The 20812-nt window shown below is 32.4% G+C and overlaps 1 protein-coding gene across 1 annotated transcript; it reads right to left on the bottom strand.

The window, feature by feature from the left end:
* Window positions 1–3555: 3555 nt before the first annotated feature.
* On the bottom strand, window positions 3556–11217 carry LOC118201389 (protein lethal(3)malignant blood neoplasm 1-like). The gene is made up of 3 exons (XM_035373493.2): window positions 11168–11217; window positions 8247–8312; window positions 3556–4484 (listed from the first exon to the last, which is right to left on the bottom strand). The coding sequence occupies exons 1-3, from the start codon at window positions 11177–11179 to the stop codon at window positions 3918–3920; spliced, it is 645 nt and encodes a 214-aa protein (XP_035229384.1). The 5' UTR covers window positions 11180–11217; the 3' UTR covers window positions 3556–3917.
* Window positions 11218–20812: the final 9595 nt, after the last annotated feature.

Genomic DNA, 20812 nt, shown 5'->3' on the forward strand with positions numbered 1-20812 from the left:
AATAGGATTTATTTTCTAAATGTTACTTTGCATCTTTATTTGACTTACAAAATAGAATAAAAGAATTAGGTAACCGAATGAAGAGTAACTCATGTTACCAAACTTTGAGACCTTTATAATACTTGATAGTACTTTTGAATTAAAAATGGATGATAGACGGAGAGATTATTTGGTAAAAATAATATGGAATATTGGCATTCTAAGAAAAGTTTATCCTTACAACTCAGAAACAATAAAAAATTGATAGTGATTCCACCATCTCAAAGTCTTGAGGACAATCAATGTGGCATCAATTATCGAAATTTATTGAAAATCATTAAAAACAGTCCAATAAAGAGATGTAATCAGTGAACGATCCACTAAAGCAATATGAGGAAATTTTCCCTCAAGTTAATACATAATTGCGACTCTATTCATTTCATTCTAAAGTTCGTATGTAATTGATATATGTCGATTGAATATGCTATCGCAAATAAGCCCGATGTTAACGATTTTGCCAGAAGTCTTAGAAAATGTCTTAAATTCCTGTACCAAAATTGAAAGCGAGATTTTTATTTTATTTATATAGACGTGTTTATTAAAAATATGAAAATGCATAAAATTATTTATCGTAACTTTTATTTTCTATAATTCAAATTTCGTTCAAAACCTCTGTTATTGATTTATTGTTGGAAAGTTCGTTCGTACATCGCAGATGCATATTCAACTCATTTTGATGGTTACAGCCGAAAACATCGCGGCAAAAACATCGCGAACTAAAACGTCGCGGAGAAAACAACGCAAGGCGAAAACGTCGTGCTACAAAACATCGTGGGAGAAAATATCGCAAAGAGAAAACATCGCAGTTCTAAAACATCGTGGTAAAAAATATCGTCGTCGAAAATAAAGCGGTTCAAAAACTTCGCAGTTTAAAAACATCGTTGTCGAAAATATCGCGGTAAAAAATGAAGTATCGACAAATCATCGCAGGTCGATAACCCGGACATGCTTTTTTCAGGCTTTAGTAACTGTAAATGGATATTTTCATAATGATTTATGAGCGCAAGATGGAAAGAAAGATAATTTTTACTTTTATATTTTTATTAACTAATAATTTTTTGCTGGAAAAGTAAGAAGGAAATTTAAGCATAGAAAATTAAGGCAACTTATAGCACCTAATTAGAATTTTAAACTGACATAGTTAACTAACAAAAGTCATTAATAAATCATTTTTGATAAAGTTTTTACTGGTAATTTTTCATTAAAAGTATAATCTAAAAAAGATTAGAAAAAGGAAGATAAGTAATTGCATGATCTTATCTATTAAAAAATTGCGAAGTTAATTATGAGATTATTTTTTTCACTTTTGTTAAATCTAATAATCTTATAATGAAAATTATTTCTTGTTCTGCTTCAGTTTATTCTTAAGTTTCCTTCTTCGATTTTCAGCAAAATTTATTAGTTAATCAAAAATGTGAAAGTAAAAATCTTTCTTTCCATCTTGCGCTCACAAATCATTATGCGAATATCCATTTACAATTATTAAAGACTGAAAAAAGCATGTCTGCGATGTTATATCGTCCTGCGATAATTTGTTGACATTTTACTTTTTACCGCGATATTGTCAACAACGATGTTTTAAAACTGCGAAGTTTTTGAACCGCTTTATTTTCGACGACGATATTTTGTACCACGATGGTTTAGAACTGCGATGTTTTCTTTTTGCGATGTTCTCTCCCACGATGTATTGGACGTTTTCGTTCGCGATGTTTTTGCCGCGATGTTATCGGCGGACACCCATTTTGATAGTTGTTTACTTACTATTTGGGAAATAAACATGCTATTACTATTTGGGAAATAATGATACCATTTTGGCTCTTTTTTGACTGAAGCTATTCTCAGGAAAGTACTTTAGAGTTCTATTGACGTTTACGCATGCCATGCAATAATTTATAAAAAAAAATTATAAGAATTCCGTAATAATGTTAAAAGTTTGCAGATGTGTGAAGCTACGTTAAACTAAGGTGACTCGTAGAATATTTCTGGATTATAAAATCCTCGCCGTACACTTCACGTATACAGGAGAAAAGCTTCAGTCATATTGTTACTTTTGCGAATGTATAAATTAAATAATATCTAAAACGATCTTCATTGCTTATGAAATTTAATTCCTATGTAGGGATTTTAGGAAAATTAGCACTGTTAGTATTCTTTTATATCATAGCTAAGGTGCCCAACTAGTATTCTTTGATAGCATATATCTAAAAGAATTTGGCTGCCTTATTTAACTGATTATTACATTAAGTAATTAAATAAATCTTTACTCTAAAATGGCTTCATGTGCGTGTGTGTGTGATTATGGCAAAGCCTCGAGAGCTATCTGCCTAAGGGGAGGTACGTCTTTGTGAAGGACTTTCTAAGGGAAATTGGCTCGTATACACGTTATACATGGGGAAAACTACGAAAACGCCCATGCAGCCAGCCCGTTCGCGGGATTCGAACCTCAGACCGAATACCAGTGTTCAGCGACCGCTCGGCCGCTGGTGGGCAAATGGCTTCATGAAAAACTAGCTTTGAGAGCTTTCGTACTCACAGAATAATTTAATTATTTGTCTTATAGAAACAGCTCAGCTTCCAGAACTGGCAACAATGCTTAGGAAAGAATTCGCTGTTTCCAGATTTGGTATCTGGTCATCAGGCAGTTTGTTCTTTGAAAGCGTTTAGAGTTTGTTATCACTACATATGTTAAAATTCTTGTATGCCCACTAAAATACATATAACAAATGCAGATGAAACTTAACACTCATAATTAAGTTTATAAACGTAGTTTTCTAGACATTATTTTGCCTGTTTTCCCTCTCATTAATTCGTTAAGAAGAACTGTAAATATACCAAGTTTTGCATGTCGTTTGGAAAAGCTGAAAGCTTGTTCATATAAATTGTGTCGAAAATTAAACTAAGTTTTATATTAATCATAATTTCATATTTAATATAATATTAATATTTCAAATAGCCATTATCTTGATTTGTTATCAAGTGTTATTAGTAAGTGCTATTATGTTTTTAAAATAGACATCAAATTTTACCGAAATTTCTGATTCATTGAAAGATAATGTGAAAGAATATATTGTTTTTAACTTCGCATACAAAAGAGTGCATGAATGTCGTAATTCTAACACATACTAGAGGAAGAAATTAACAATATTCGAATGGCTTCGAGATAGAAGATAACTTTCTTGTCTTCCGAAACATACTTTCCATGCGTTATTCCCCCTTCTTTGTAAAAGTGCCTAATTCCTCCCTTTCTTCCTATTCAATTATTTCTGCTGCAGAAGTTTTAAACTCTCAAACTGCATTCTTGTTCATATTTCTGACCCCGATATTACATCAGATAGTGTTGGTATTAAACTTCTTTATTTTACTCTTTGTTTTTGATATTTGGTAATAAGATGTATTATATTTTAGATATGAAGTAGCAAGCTTATTAAAAATTTACTGTATAATCAATCTGGGTTTATTGAAATTTCTTTGTTTCTTTTTTCTGTTAGGAATACATTAATCAATGAATCAAGCAAATACGATAGCATCAAACATCTTTATTCATATTCAAAGGTTAAAGCAAAATCAGCGCATAGAAAAAGATAAACAGAAATTTCATGAACTTATAGCTCAGAATAGAAGTAACTGCTTTAGAACGTTGATGATAGTCTTTTCAGTATTGAGCTGATATGTATTTCTATATATATTTGCAACGTAAAGAACTTTCAAACTCTTTAAATGTGAAGGCATTGTTTTCGCTTCAGAGAAAGCAAGCTATTGAGCAGAAAAGCGGCAGGAAAAGAGTTATTTACAAAAATGTAACTTGCAAATCCACCAGAGAAGAGAATGTCCAGCGAAACAAGACACCAGGTTATGCAAAAATTTTAGAAATAGGATAATTATAAATAACGTCTGTCATAGTAGCCTTGAATGGATCCACCAGCCAATGGTATACCATAAACGATCGTTCCATCATTCAGGTAATTAGCGTATGATGGGCCACCAAGAATAACGTTACTTAACCCTAATCCTCCGTTTATTACATTATTGTAATTAAGACCTCCGTTCAATAAATCGGCGTTTAAGATTCTAGTATTAATACCTCTGTTCAAGATTTGATTATTCAATACTTGACTTCTAACGGCTCCAAGACCGACGGTGGGATGAACCTGTACGAAGCGAGGAGTAACAACAGGTTTTATCACTTTAGTGACCACAGGGGTATTGGATATAAGTTCGACATTAGCAGGATTTTGGTTCGCTGTGCCAGGTTCATTGGTCTTGACTTGAGCTCTAAACCCAGCATCGTCAGCAACATAGTTGACTTGTCTTTGTATACCATTAGCATCCGTGAAACCGTAACTTCCAGTCACGATACCAGCTCCATTACCAGCTTCTTCTCGATATTGTTGACTGTCCAGATCCTTGATATCATACCCGAATTTGTAGGGCTGTGGGTGGGAAATCTGCAAATGTAATAAATTGTTCTGTGAAGACAGTAATAAGAATCAAATCAATTGTATAAATAAATAAAATACCATAGATGTCAAATAGGAAATAGCGAAGGTCTCTTTCAGGTTTTTGGAGATAAATTCACTATGTTGGACTCTGTCTAAAATCTGAAGGAGACTTTGGCTAACTGCTAATTGGTGGTAATATTTTTGAGTAAGTTTTTAACTTCATTAGACATGTAGCCAAGTAAAATTGTGAACAAAATAAATGTTGCCATTCATCAATGATGAAACCACTCTACTTAAAATTTATGATTTACAAAGTCATAAAAAATTGTAAGTTAAAAACAGAAAATGCTGATATAATTTTAATGAAATTTGGAAGTAACTGGAATTTATGGATTTATCTTCCATCCTCTCAGAATAATTCTTGACTTTTGACTTTTTTCAGTAACTAAAATCGACTACATAGAGTCTTGCTTCGTAAATTAAACTTGTGCAAATGGCCTATCGCGGTTGTGAATAAGAAATGATATCCCTTGGTATCAACACCCTCATGCGGTACTAAAAGATTAGTATTGATTTAGAATAACTGCAAAAATAGCGCAATCATACTATATTCTCAACATGGCATGAGCAGGCATTCTGAGTGATAGCAATAAGTAGGCATAATATTACGAGCAGTCAGTTGCATAAAGCATATCATCAAGCGCAATCGTAACTTAACATAGCATAACCAGGTAATCAGCAATACAGGCATATATTCGTAAAGTTCGATAAGCAATCTAAAAGCATGCGATCAGAGATGAAAATGGCAAAGCATAATCTAAGAATGAAAGACAAGTTGCCGCAGTCCTACTCCGATGGAGTCGTAGCTCAGAATGAGCATACAAGCTTTACGCTGGAATTTTAAGATGAGGAACCCAGATAGTTATGTGGATGCTATTTAAATACACCTGCAAATAAAGCCTAGTTACTTTATTAATGATGTCTGGAATAATGCACGTAGCAACAACACAACAACAGTACAACATTTTTATAAGTTATACTTTGATAAATGGGAAGTGCATAAAAAAAGGACACCATATAACTTCCTTGAAAGACTTATTAAATTATGCATATTTTTTACTGGACTTAATTTAAACTTATTTCCTTGAAATATTCTAACTTAATTAATTAACGGAACCCACAAGGTAAGTTTATAAGGTATTTCTCCCACTTCCCTAGCGTGCCTTCGTGGTGTAACGGTAGCACACTGGGCCGGCATTCCAGAGGTCCGTGTTTCGATTCCCGGCGAAGGCGGTTGCATATTTTTCATCTTTTCTGCTTCCAATTAACCTAATGTCTCTACAAGTTGAAAGTAACATAAGAAATTGCAAACTTTGAAATTAAATATCCCACTCAATTTTTTCCTTGCGCGAGTCAAACTTCCTATAATTTTATTTTTCATATCGAGTATAAAACTTTTTCAGATATTAGTATAAGGATAGGAAGGTCGCGTTAAAAGTTAGATTTCGTTATGGGTCGAAAATTAATTTTTTTTCTAAATTTTATATTGCCAAAACTTCAATATTTTCATCATTTGGAACATGTATTTGGAAGTATATGACTTCGACCGGCGACTGCGAAAATAAAGGCCAGGTAAACTGGGTGTACGTACAGATGTCATGCAATCATTCGTCAAAATGGATTAGGAAACGGTTAAAATGAATATTTCCGTTGAAATATGATATCCGATTTTTTTTTGCGATTGCAGTACTTCCTTTACATCGTAGAAGGAAGTACAAATATCACATTGAGCATGGAAAACTATAAGGACTGACAAAGAGTAGAGTTTCGAATGCTGAATAAAAATGAATCTTGGATTCCCTAATGTATAGTTAGATAGAAGTTCTGTATTGATTAATAGACAAATGTAATATATAATGCAATTTTGATTTACATACGCTCTTATGATTATACAGTGGTGGTTTTTATATACTTTATTCTGGATTTGCGTAATAAGCAGATATTATTATTTCCTAGAATTATAAAATTTAAACACTGGAAAATCCCCCCTCCCCCAAAAACTTTTCTTGAAATTAGTATTACAAATACTATTTTTATACGATGCAGATATTTGATCATTTCAGTGGGGAAACGTTTATAGGAGATCACAGAGTTTTGTTCAGTTTTCATCGTTGAAGTTGAGATAATGTGATTATTAGCAAATTCTGTCAATTGCTCTTGAAAGAAATTTTTTAAACAAGAATTAAAATAACTGTCCTCTCATTAATATCACAAATAAAAGAATTAATTTTATTAAGAAAATGATTTCCTTCAACTGCATAACCTGGAACCAGTAACTAATAGCTGTATGATAACATCTCTGAATAGGATAAGTAAATAAAATTTAGATTATCATAGATGAAACAATTGTACAAATGTTTCGAGTGCAATTCATAACCGCAGGGAAATGATAATTGAACAAATTTGCAATCAATAGATATTTTTAGTTTACACAAATATATTTAAACATCCACTACATGTTATTATCATGACATTTCATCATCTGTTATTACATATAAATGCTGGAAGACGTAAAACTTTTAAATGCTCGAGTGCTTGTTTTTGAATTTTGTTTTTGATAATACGATGAAGTAAATAGAAAAGTCTTGAAATATTATTAAAAGTTACGTATTCGTTTTATAGGGTTATTCTAATTTCGCAATAAATGTTCAGCTGTAATTTCAAAAATAAATTAAAGGATTTATGATGCGTCGATTGGTAAAAGTTTTGCATTTCATGTCCTCCGATGATACCCGAGGAAAAAGAGCTTTTAATGATTCTTTTAAGATTAAAAAATTTGGTGAAAAGACTTTTATGAGATTTTTGAAGTTTTGAGCATTAGATGTTTTCTAATTGATGCAATTTAATATTTTTAAAATGATAATTTTCCATACTTTAGTACACTTTAAAAACTGACGACACGCAGTCATTTGGTTTTTAAACAAAATTAAACTTACATTTCAGAAATTTAAAACGTATTATTTCCCATTTGCAAATAAATAGCTGATTTTGACTAGAATTAAAACTTGTTATATGATATTAACGGAGAAAAATCTAAAAAGTATCTGGAAAAGTACTAATTTTTTTATTAATATAACAACAACTTTCATGACCAGTTACTATATCTAATAAAGTAATTCTTAAAATTAATAATTTTAAGATTTATTTTATTGGATATAATAGCTTTTTTAAATTTTATTTGTTTTAAACTGCTGAGTTTTTCGATTAAATTTTAAATACAAAAAGCTTTCACCTTACGAGAGTCAACATATTTCTTTCAAATCGATGAAATTCATAATTAAATTTTAACTATGAATATCTTGCGTTTCGTGTGGTGGCAACAGATTGCTATTGAACTGCTGAATTTTTTTATCAGATTGTTATTAAATGCTCGCAAGATATGAATTAAATAAAAAACGAATTCAAAATTCTACATTTTGAGGGCACATATTCGACGGGAAGACTTAAGTGTGTTCAAAATGTGGTGGCTGTAGGCGTGTGGTTACACAATGCGAGGGACATACGTACATATATTCGTCCATCCATACATACATATTTACATACATACAGATTCCTCATTATTTAATAATACGGATTAGGATGAAGTTTGAATCTACTGACTCTTTTGAACAAAATAACAAAATCATGATCTATTTATATGTAATGATGATGATCCATTTGTAGGTTACCTAATTATTGCATCTCAGAAATCAAATACATGATACTTACAGGTGCAACCTGAACAAATGAGCCATGTACGCAAGCCAAACTTGCGACAGCGATCAGAAGAATAACCTGAAATGAATAATTACAAAAAATTAATTAACAAAAATAAACTAGCACTCGCAGGTTATGAAACAAATAAAGCACAATTTTTTTCCATAATTTGATAATGCAGGTAAACGCAGTTAGCTTTAAAAGTAATTATTTTCAAATTTTTCATAATCATTACTTTTTTTAAGGGTAAAAAAATTCTGAAAGATACGTGGCATCGCCAAGTTATTACAATGCCACTTGATTAAGAAGGAATGTTAAAAATGTATTACTTAAAATCGTATATATGATCTTTTATTGCTGTTAAAAAGGGAGATGACATATATGTAGCTGTAACTGTAATGGGAGCATATAAGTGTAACTATGGTACAGAATAGTACCTAAAAGTGTAGAATAAACTATGTTCAACTGAGCTTGTGTAATACTATTTTTCACTTATTAATAAACCATAAATATATGTTTTAAAAAATGTCGGTCCAGTCAATAAATACTTTTAACTAAAAGAATTTTTCTTTTTTCGATAATTCTGGATTTAAATTGGTTGCATTCTCAAATGCGTTATAAAATTTCAGCCGCAAACTGATATTGGCAGATAATGTTTCACTTGGAAGTTTCAGTAGTTCTTTCAGCTACATTATCTAAACTACCATTATTTAAACTCGGTTATTGATTCTTATGCCTACAAAATTTTGTTTATCTGCTACAATTTTAAACAATTTGCTATTTTATAACAGATAATTGTTTTCGCTACGTTCTTCAGAGGAACTCCCTTCATGCTCATAAGATTTTTTGCTCATAATTACAACACTGATCTCTAATTTCAGTTTATTAAAAGGTTTCTTTTTTTTTCAACTAATTGCTTCTTGGTAATTTTCAGGAGCGTAGCTTCATTCTCTGTAGTCTGCGATTCCGGTAATACAGACGCTTTTGTACAAATACGAGATAAACTGCCTAACATTTCTTATTAAGCTGATTAAGGCATCCATATTTGGTAGATAAATTCAAAGAGACTAACACATTTGAAACAAAATACGCCTATAGATTTGGCACTTAATTTTAACGTCTTTTTATGAGCAAACCTTTTAACTTTAAGTCGTCTTTTCTTGGTATGAGACACCAGAAAAGGGAGGGTCCACGACCTAAATTTTACATTTAGTAATCACTTCAACAATAAGACGAGGATCTTCATTTTATGAATGCATCATCTTTTCCACAAATCTTTGTAACATTTCAGTATTGTCACGACAGTAAATCCAGCATACAAAAACGTCCTTATCTATATTGTACGTTTACCGTTACGTATTACATCTTTTAGTTTTGGCGAACAATGTCTTTTTCAATTTATTTGTCATTACCAGGTGACTGTAACTCGTAGCAGCTTAAACTGATGACCCACAAACAACACTGCTAAATGCAATTCTAAGAAATTTCTTAATATTTCTTTCACAAACTTTTCAAGCAGTGCTGCTGTCTCTTTCATTCATATTATTACTAAGGTTTACTTTGAAGCTAATAATGTTTAAAATACCAAAGAATATTAAAAAAAAAGGAGTCTTGATTTGTTATAAATAATTTTTGCCATTAAACTAGTAAGCCAGGTGTTAGTCAATTTTTTGGTATTTTATATAGTCTTGTATTCTTTGGTAACATAAGCTCACAAGCTGTAGAAAGACTGTAGAGGAATTATCCTCTGATATTAACAGCAGACAAAAAAAGTCACAAAGATCACAAAGAGTTCATAGTCGATCTCACATGGGCTAACATAAGCCAACATATCAGACTTAACTTAAACAAGTAATGTTGAACTTAAAGTAAAATGTAATTAAACCAGCATAACAGCTCACAGGATAATTCAAACGCGCAGGAAGACTTTGGCTCGTAGAAAACGACGGGACAAGCCTAATGTAAGCCTAATGTAAGCACTGAAAGCCACAGAATCAAATAGCTATAAAGTCAAGATAACAACGTGGCCTTTAAGCAGGCATAACACGCTCTAAACTCAGCTTCCGAAACTTTCGCTTAAATAGTACTTCTTTCTACCTTAATCTGAATAAACGCGCGCTATCTAATTTACATTCTGGCAGGAAAGCGCAGGTGAAAACAAAAGCGAGAGGAAAGTTGTTTTATCTAAAAATTAATTATTATTCAAAATAAACAAATAATTCCACATAACTTATAATACTACAGTACTAAATATATTATTATTTATTCAGCAAACCGTCAGTTTTTTAAATTAATTATTTGACTTTTCATAAATTAATTGAAGAGTATTTGAGAGATTTACTACTTAATAGCTTTCGATTTGATTTTAATAGAGGAAGAAATGTAATTCCTTCCGTAGCATGGCATTTTTCCCGCTCTCATTAGCCCATTTCTTATTAAGAAAAGTATTATTTCAGTTGAAAAATAATGAATGGGATTTAAAGAAATTGAATAATTTCATCAAAAAATAATGATATTTTCAGGCAGGAAAACCTTGAAGTATTAAATGCCAAGTTTAATCAACTCAGAGAGATAATTAAATGCGTGATATTCTAAGTATTAATTATGAAATAAAGCAAGAAACAAAAGTAAAAAATTATAAGAAATAGGTTTATTGACATGACAATATTACAACTGTCTTTTATACTTTACAAAAAAGTTTTATTTCAAAATATAAACCTAACACGTTTTGCTCGAAGTTAAACTGTAATTGTTATTGATAATAACTAATTAATTGAATTAAATTTTATCCATAAGGACATTTGACATGAAAACTTCAAATTAGATTTTTTACTATCTAATTAATATGTTCTACCAATTAAAATATTAAAGAAATAATTTTCTTTCTTTTTCTATTAGAATTAAATTATTTAAAGGAAAACCACTGCACTTACCTTGAGAGACATTATTACCGTAGAATGGCTTAGAAGAATATGCCAAGTTACGGCAAAATTCCTCCTTTATATCATTCTTAAAGGAGGTTAGAAAACTAATGAAATCCGCATAATCCATGAAAGAATTTCATTTACTATTCTGGATCACAATCATTCCAACTGTTATCTTGACTTCCAAAGCACTTTCAAACGAAACGAATATCTTACTAGACATCAACATTAATAAACATTTCAATGTTATTTAAATTAATAATGGAATTTGATTATGGCTATGGTTCGGTTGGTCAGCCTAGGAATTCTACAGATTATGTCACTCAAAAGTGTTTCTAAAGTCTGAGATCTTATCTTCTGTATAGTTCGAAAATCTCGTTCTCTTGTCATTTCACGTGGAATATGAACTTCCACTTAAACGTTTTAAGATGCATCAATACATTTTTTAGCAATATAAAAAACCCAGGGATTTTTATATTTTTCAATAATATAAAATTTTATGAACAGTAATCTCATTAATATAATTTAAACAAAATGTTTCTAAACCGTATATTTTGTATTGGGTTGGCCCTGGTGTTTTTTAAGTGAAACGTATGCTTGAAAGTAAAATGTTTTGGCAATGTGTTTCATATTATTCTCTAGAAAATTATGTACTGTACAAATTATTGCGTTTAGTTTTTTAATACTAATATACATTTTATTCTTTTCATGTTATTAAAATGAACTGTCAAATCGATAAAAAAAATTGCATTTTCGACACTTTCTGCTTTTTGAATTTAATCAAGGCGACAAAGCCATAGAATCTGTTTGAGAGATTTGTGAAGTGGATGGCAAAAAAAGCGATGTCTATTAGAGCGGCTCAAAATTGGTTTAAGTTGTTCAAACATAGTGATTTCTACCGTTGAGGCAATGAATAGCTTGTTGAATGTTGGGGAGAAATTGTAAAGACAAAAGGCGAATGCATTATTGATTGATTTGTTGTTAATTTATTTTTACTTCCTTGTACGAAGTAAAAAGGAAGTATTGTAACCGAGAAAAATTTCGGGTGTCCTATTTCAACGAAAATATCCATTTTGACCGATATCGAAATAAATTTAACGACATTTTTGCATGACATCTGTACATAAAGACAGAATTAAGGGCTCTTTTTCCCCCAAAAATTAAAATGAATTCTGAAGAGATTTTTTCGTGGCCACATACGCACGTATGTTTGTATGTATATATGTATATATGTGTGCATGTATGTAAGTATGCGACATACATCTCGCATAGCTCAAAAAAGATTAGCCTCAGAACGTTGAAATTTTGTAAATGGGACTAGTATAACATGTAAATGAGCACTTCCGTATTTTGGTTGCAATCGGCCGCACCAAAGGTATATAAATATATGTATATATGTATATCTACTCTGTCACTCGGCTCAGTGAGCTCAGTTCCCTTATTGTTATATGTTTCTAAATTGTGCATTTTTTGCTTTAAAATGATTGAATTATGTTGTTCTTATCTTCCGGTTAAAGTTTTTATGCCTTTAATTAACCTGCATGCAATAGTTGTGGAAATATCAACAATTTAAAAGTTTTTTAGGTGCTGCTACGCCTAATTTTTGTTTAGTATGCAGCCATATTTGTTTACATTTGAAACTTAGCAAAATTGTGGATTTGTTGCCAATCTAGAGAAACTAAGATTGCAAAGATATAATGGAGTTTGTTCAAGAATTGGAAATGCATAGTGAAGTGAATGGGATAGAAAGCATGTGCACCCATTCGACGTGTTGGACATGAACAGAGATTGTAGTATCTGGCGACTTTAATTATACGCTTTAAAATTATTTTAATAAATGTTCTGTTTCGTTTTGTCAAATGGTGCCTTTTTTTAATAGCAAAGCCATTACAACGGGCTCTTAAATACTGAACAGAAGGAAAACGGAAGTGGAACCGCCTCACATTTGAAAGAAGTTCGCCTTACTGAATCGAAACAAGCAGCATAAGTAATAATATGCAGAATCGAAACAAGAAGCATAAGGATCAAGAAATATTACATTCTGAAGTTTGAAAAATTAAAAAAAAAAAAAAAAATGTTCAAAAGTTTGAAGAAAGAGGATTTGGTAAATGTTTTATTGGAAACTGACGGAGAAGCAACTACAGATTTCAAACTGGCAGAACTTAAACACACATCACAGAATAGTACGGAATACATCAAATATGCTGATTTCTGTTCTTGTAGTTGTTGCTAGTCCTCAAGTAGAGCTTCTGCTAGACGAGATCCACGAGTTTATTCTCCTTCAATAAGTCATAGACTAGCATAGGAAACTTAACCAGGTCACCGTAGGACAAACCCAGACACCTAAGAATATGTGCCGGAGAAGCCTGCTTATTGCTACATTTCGGACAAATTGGGTGTGTTTTTTGACCTCTCTGGAAGGCAAGGCTTCTTAAAGGACCACTAAGAAAGCGGGAAAGTGCCGTCTGGGTGCATCTGCCACAGTTCATAGCGAGGGATCCACCAGGGGATTCAACCCGGTACCAAGAGTGTGCCGTAGGGACAAGCCAGGTCACTTTGTTAGTATGTTTTCTGGTAGAATACAGCTGAAGGTAAGTCAGACAATTAGAAACAGCCAGAGCCTTCTCGGCACCCTTCTTTGTCAGAGCGTCTGCCTCTTCCTTTCTCCAAATGTCCACATGTGAGGAAATCCACTGAATGTGCACATCACAAGAAGACGAGACTTGTTTTAACTTAGTGAGAATTGAAGTTCCAATTTTGACGCCAGCGTTACATTAGTTTGACAAATGTTGGATGGCACTACGACTATCAGTCATAATCCAGATGGCTTTAGTGTCTAAAAATGACATTATGTAGCTCAGTTCCTCATCGATATACTGACTTCTACAGTAGAGAACAGGAAAAGAAAGGAAGAAATGAAAAATGGAAAAAGAAGAGAAGAAATCGAAGGAATATGAATGGAAGAAGAGAGATGTGAATAGAAAGAGAGCACGAAATTGAATAAGCGAAGATTCGAGCAACACGAAATGGAGGAAGTAGAAGCCCGACACCTTCATTCCAAAACACCGGCCGAAGAAACCGAAAAATTTCCCTCGGCAAGCTTATCAAAGGAGTAGAAACATTATCTATACCAGAACCAAAGAGGGCGAACCAAAAAGCATGGAATATATTTTTAGACTCTATCGAAAGAACATTTAAGCACAAGAAAGTTCAAAGAGAATTCAAAATGGAAATAATCTTGAAACTATTTGTAGAAAAAGAAAATGTCCTCGTCTGCTATGAAAAAGTGAAAACACTTATTCTAAAGAAATATCAACACACTCGTCGAGACTACTTAGAAAATTTTAGAACAGCTTAACGTTATTCCGGTGAAACGCCTATCCAGTTTGCTTCACAATTGACAGACACATGAGACATGTAAATCAAGAGAAGAAGATTTCGAAACGCTCAAGGAAATAATTATTTCTGATAAATTGTTTCAAGCTTTGAGTGAAGAAACAGCATCACATGTCGCAATACGCCATGGTAATAAGTGGTTGAAATCGCACGAACCAACTAAAAAATGTGATATCCAAAATCTTTCGACTAATCAGCCAAACTAAAATCTTTCGACAAAGTCTGAAATGAAACTAAACGATCCCCGAGAGTCACGGATACAATAAATATATACAAGATAAATATATTCCCCATTCTTCCCGACAATTTATTGTCTTGATTGTTCTCACAAGAAGAGAACACTAAAGACAAGAAGGATTTTCCTCAAGGAGAAAGAATGTTATATTTGCGGAAGCTATCAACACGTTGCAAGGTATTGCGCAGCCAAAATAAGAAAGAACGAAGTTGCAGAAAAGAAGAAGGATAAATATAATCCCAGAATTCCTAGAAATTCAAATGGAACACCAAGAGAAGGAGCCGTAGTAGCTAAAGTAGGCTCCTCCCGTCTACCACCAGAATTCGAAGAAAGTATCGTCCAATCGTTGCAAAAAGTAGATATTTTTATTAACTCAGAGAAACTCGAAGCCATCGTAAACTTCAGAACTTAGATAACGATCTTCATCATTTATTCCAGGTTTAGAAACACAAGGAAGGAAGTAAAGTCACGCTAATCTCTGCTTTCGGACATCCGACTGAAGCAAAAATGTGCCGCGTACCTATTTATTATAAGAAATATGGAATTTATTTATTTGATTTTGTGGATACATTAATTGCAGTGACTGATGAGCTATTTAATAACTCTAGAAATACACGAACTGTTGATTAATCCTGTAAGAAAAGATTCAAACGTCGACATTTTAGAAAGAAGAAATAATTCCGAAGAAGAAAATTTGCTGTGTCTTTTCGCCGAAATGCAAACAAAAGAGAATGTAGAAACTCCCCCACCACCACCACCACCAACGTTTGCACAAGCTTTCAGATTTTTTTGAACATCCTGCCAGCATTTTCAGGATTTTGCATAAAAATAACTTAGTTTTTTTATGTGCAATTAATACGAGGACTGACATAAAAAGTAGCTCTAAATAATCTATTTAATTCTTTAGATACGCACTAGATTATCAGTTATATTTCGCTTCGTCTAAGGATAAGGAATCTGAATTCGCAGACCCTCCGGATTTTCAAAAAGCTTTGAATTTTAAAAACTTCAGGTTTAGAGATTTTCTTGATTGAAATCTATCGAATCCCAACCTAAGATATCGACAAAATGTTTAGCTCAAAGCTTTGGAGAGATTAGTTTTCTTGACGCTCAAAGCTTTCACTAAAAAAGAATACTTTTGTACTGTATATTCAATACTATCTGAAACATTAAGACCCTCTCTGTACAACCTTGAGAGCTATACTGTTTCAGAACGGCATCTAACGAAATCTTCTAGAATTTTCAATTAATCGATGTGCTTTCTCGAAAATTCTTGAAATGCTACGATAATTTTAGTGTAGGTAAAGAAATGCAAATACAGTTTGACATCTGACAATATAATCGTACTTTCAAAATTTTATAAATTATGTCTCATTTCAATGTTATATAGAATTAAAACCTTTTGCTTTTTTAAAATAACAGATTTGTTTTGTAGGTTATAAAAGGAAAAATAACTCATAAAATGCCCAATTAACTAATTGCTTGCTTTAAAGTTTTGGCATTGAAAACGCTATGTAGCAATTTTACATTTCATTTATATTTTAAATAATATCGCTTGTAAGCATAATAATTACTCATTATAAAATTATTGCACTGCGTAATAAAAGATTATCTTGCTATCAAATTGCTCTGAAGTTTTTCGCCGTTAGACGGTTAGGAAATTTATTAATTTACGCAACTTAACTAGAGATTTGGAAGATGGGAACAGAAATGCATGACCAAGGAAAAGTATGATACGAAATTTCTGAACTATTATATGTTTGTCTTCAAAGATCTTCTGATAATTGTGAAGATTTGAAGTGCCAGATAATTATTGCACTGTGTAATGAAGGGTTATCTTGCCATCAGATTGCTATAAAATCTCACTGGTCACTGTTTGACAGTTAGAAAATTCATTAATTCGTTCAATTTAACTAGAGACTTGGAAGATGGGAACGTAATGGGACGGCCAAAGAAAAGTATGGTACCAAACGGCCAAGCCCACCAGCGGCCGAGCGGTAAAGTCGCTGAATACTGGTAGTTCGGTTCGAGGTTCGAATCTTGCGAACAGGCTGGCTGCATGTGTGGGTTCGTGGTTTTCCCCATGTGTAACGTGTATACGAGCCAGTTTCCCTTAGAAAGTCCTCCACGAAGGCATCCGTCCCCTTAGGCAGATAGCTGTCGAGGCTTTGCCGTAATTAAATACCCTAACCAAACGGCCAAAGTCTTATTTTAAAAGGTCTTCTGATAGTTGTTAAAATTTGAGACAAATGTGCCAGGTAAGTTCTAAAGTGAATTATAAGTCAGATAATGAAAACAATAAGGTTTTAAGAGCCGCATAATTCCTGTGGAATTGCTTGCCTTTCGTTCAATGGTCACGTTATAATGTAGAATGGACTATGGATCAATGGCGTAAAATTGTCTGGAACAATGAAATAACGCTTTCTTTGATACATAGCAGAGAAGATACATTTGGGCAATGCTATTATAAGGGAAGATTTAAACCATCTTGGAATACAGCAATAATAAAGTATTCTACTGAAGGTGTGATATAAATTGTCCGTCAGCTTGTGGAGTGGGTTGACTTCACTGGTAGCAGGAAAAATGAATGCGGCTAAAATGCATTAATATGCCTTAAAGAAAAATGGTTCCTACAATTTATCAACATATATCAACTTAAGTGAGATCTTACAGGATGATAAGGCACCCACTATGTGATTGAGCATGAACACTAGGTTTTCTTCTAAATCATGTCAAGAACTGCATTCCAGTGTGTCAGATCTGAAGCTAGTTGAAATTATTTGGATAACACTGAAATCAGTTTAAAGTATCCAATCAATAATAACCAGAATGAAATTATTTGGATGATACTAGACTGAATGTCAGTTTTAAACATCAAACAATAATGTAAAGTAAACCGAAGCTGTGATTTCATGCTGGCGTAATCTAATTTCAATGAATGGCTTTAAGAAATTCTGGTGGATTATTAATAGACATATCAGACAGAGTGCGGTAAGATTTGATTTCACTCTGTTAAATTTAAACGAAACGAACAAATTCTATTCATCGGAGAGAAATTATGGTATTTAATGACCGGTATTTAAAAATTTTAGGATAGTAATAATATTTAGGATAGTAATAGTTACTTCAGAAATATTAGCCTTCCTTGTATTTCTCAGGATCTTAATAATGAGGAAGTTGTTACTTCCTTGCTTATAAATTATATTTTTGAACAACAAGTTAAAATTAAGATATTTAAAAAATTCTTGATTCATAATGAATGGAATTATTTTGCAATGGCCAATGAGGAATTGAGTGCCGCTTTGTACAGAAATAATTTATAAAATTCTCTGCGGCATTTTACTTCCTTACTTGACTGCTCTCAGGAAATAAGGAAATAATTTGGTAAACGAGTGAAAAAAACTTAATATCTTATAAGGAAGTTCTGTTAGTTATGTAAGTATAGTATTAAAATGTCAACGTGAACTGTGATAAAGGAATTTCTAGCAATGCAAGATATTTTTTAGTGATATTGAACAGAAAAAAAGAGAATATAGAACATGGATTTACTAAGAAAAATAACAGTGATTTTTGGAATTTATTGGTTACAAAATTGTTTCTGAAAAACCGAGAGATTTCTAACCACTGAGATTTTAATGTTTTAGTAAACTATCAAGTTTTTATAATGCTTCCTGAATTAACCTCATGACCTTCGTTTCAAATTCAGTTTCAATCAGAACTACTATTTAAATGTCTAATATTTTAGTAGCAGGGATTATGGTGACATGTTCTGACTGTAATTTCTAAAAATAAATTTTAATTAAGAAGCAAAAAAGAAAAAAAAAAGTGCTTAATCTCTCACGTTAAATTTTAATTTAGAAGCAAAAATTGTTTAAACATTCGCTCTATCGTAATATATTTTTATCTTCTTTTTGCTTAACATATTTTTATTAAATACCAATTATAAATTTAGAAGGCTTAGTTACAGTTGCTTTAAAAAAAAACGGAAGTAATGATCAATACTCAGATACTTCCTTTTGTGGCGAATATGTACGGATCTGTCTCAGATGTCACAGATACCTGTGACTCTGTTGCTTTATAATTCGAAATCTATTTAATGGACGCAATTAAAATTTGTATCCTCTGAATTTACTTTTTAAATCTATTTTTTAGAGACATTAAGAAATCCTCCGGATTCTCAAACAGATTTAGGTAAGGAAATCTAGCCAGCTAATTCCTGCATTAAAGCAATTAATAATAAGTAACAGGAATTAGTTGTTTGCAATACTTAGTTTCGAAGCCTAATAGGACCTTCTTACTCGGCCTCAGTTTTTGTGTATTCAAAGATATGTTTCCACAAAATAAATGGTTATTTCATGCAGTTTTTAGCGAAAGTTCAGATTTAAGTAATGACCTAAATGCGAGAAGCAATTACTATTATTTTACACATAAAAAGATTCTGAGCGTTCCTATAACCTTTTTTTCGAAAGATCGAACTTCTAAAACTGAAAAAATAACAGTAATGATATGGGAACACGTAAAGTTGAAATAATATGGAATTGATGACAGTGTTTTCAATCGTCGGAGGTTTAGATTTATTAACTTAAGGCAAAGCACAAAGCTGTCTGAATAACTGGAGGGATGACTTCTTAAGGATAAAAATATCGTATAAATGTCGCCCATTCCTCTGGAAATTAGTCGTGGAAGAACACAATGTCAGAAGCTCAGGCGAAACAAAATAAGGATTAGTAACAATAAGATTATTATACATGTTTCAGTGCTTTGTCTGAACCAATGTTGAAAGTCGATATTTTCTCTTCTCGTTCTGTTGTGAAACCTGTACTTGTGAATATGCTTGGTTTCTAAATTTCACATATCCCTCCCCCCCTCTACCGTATAGTTCTTCACAGATAAACAAAACAACTTGAAGATATTAAGTTGTATATTTTCAAGTTAAAAACAACAGTAGTTTATTATACAAATTACTTAAACTAGTATGTTGTATAACAAACTGTAGAGATTTATATTTATTTTAACTAACATGTTAAAGTTTTAATTTTAAACTTTCCTACAAGCCTTCATTCTACTAATTGTCAGTGCCAGAATATTTAAATGTTATAGCGCGCGTAAAAGAATGCAAATTTCTAATTTTCAGGAAGTATTTAAAAGCCGAGTTTCGGTAGGAGAAAAGGGAGAGTTAAGTTCTAGCCGCCAACCTCTGCCGTAGGTACGTTTGCTTATTCCTGGTTCAAGTGGCTTAATTGCAGCCGTTGGTTATGAAGGGGGTTTACGTTACGGGATCTCGGCGAGCCCTATAGTTTAGGTCTATCGTTTGTTAATATCTTCAACTTTTAGTTTCACTATCTGACTTTGATTTACCGCCCAAGCAGAGGCGAAGTTTGTTAGCGTCGAGTTGACGCATTGTAAGTTTTAAAGAGTTAATAAAGGACACTTTAACCCTTCTCTTGTGTGGTTTCCTGCTACTCTAGTTTTCAGACGGAAGTTCATCTACTGGGCCCTACAAAACTATGTCATACATTTCTGTATTCAGTACATAAAAGTTGCTTAACTATTGTTTCGCTTTTCGTTTTTCTTTATAAAAGCAAAAATCCTCTTCGAATTTTCTTTTAACCAAAATAAGTACTAATTTAAGTCTTTTCTTAAAATTAAAATTTTGTGAAGCAAGGGGAAACCTGCATTAACAGCTTCTAAACTGTAATTTTTGGGTCTCTAAGCTTTTATTCGTTCATTTAACCCCTTCGCGCCGACTGTCACGTATACGTGCCAGCAACGAACACACTTATCTACCGGCCGACACGCAGGCGTGCCAGAGCATTGTTGCATTCTCTACCGACTGTCACGTATTTGTGCCAGTACCTTGGAACGTTTTTCAAACTATAATTTCTGCCACAAGATGGCACTGTATGTCCATATGGTTTCAGATACATGTGCATTAGACCTTCTACTTGAAATGAGAGAAGCATGACTCACATACACGTGTTTTTGATTATATAAACAAACGGGGAACTAAATGTTTCCGAATG

The sequence above is a fragment of the Stegodyphus dumicola genome, chromosome 5, assembly GCF_044657685.1.
Source record: "Stegodyphus dumicola isolate Sdum_Otavi_A_Nest chromosome 5, ASM4465768v1".
Lineage (NCBI taxonomy): Eukaryota > Metazoa > Arthropoda > Arachnida > Araneae > Eresidae > Stegodyphus > Stegodyphus dumicola.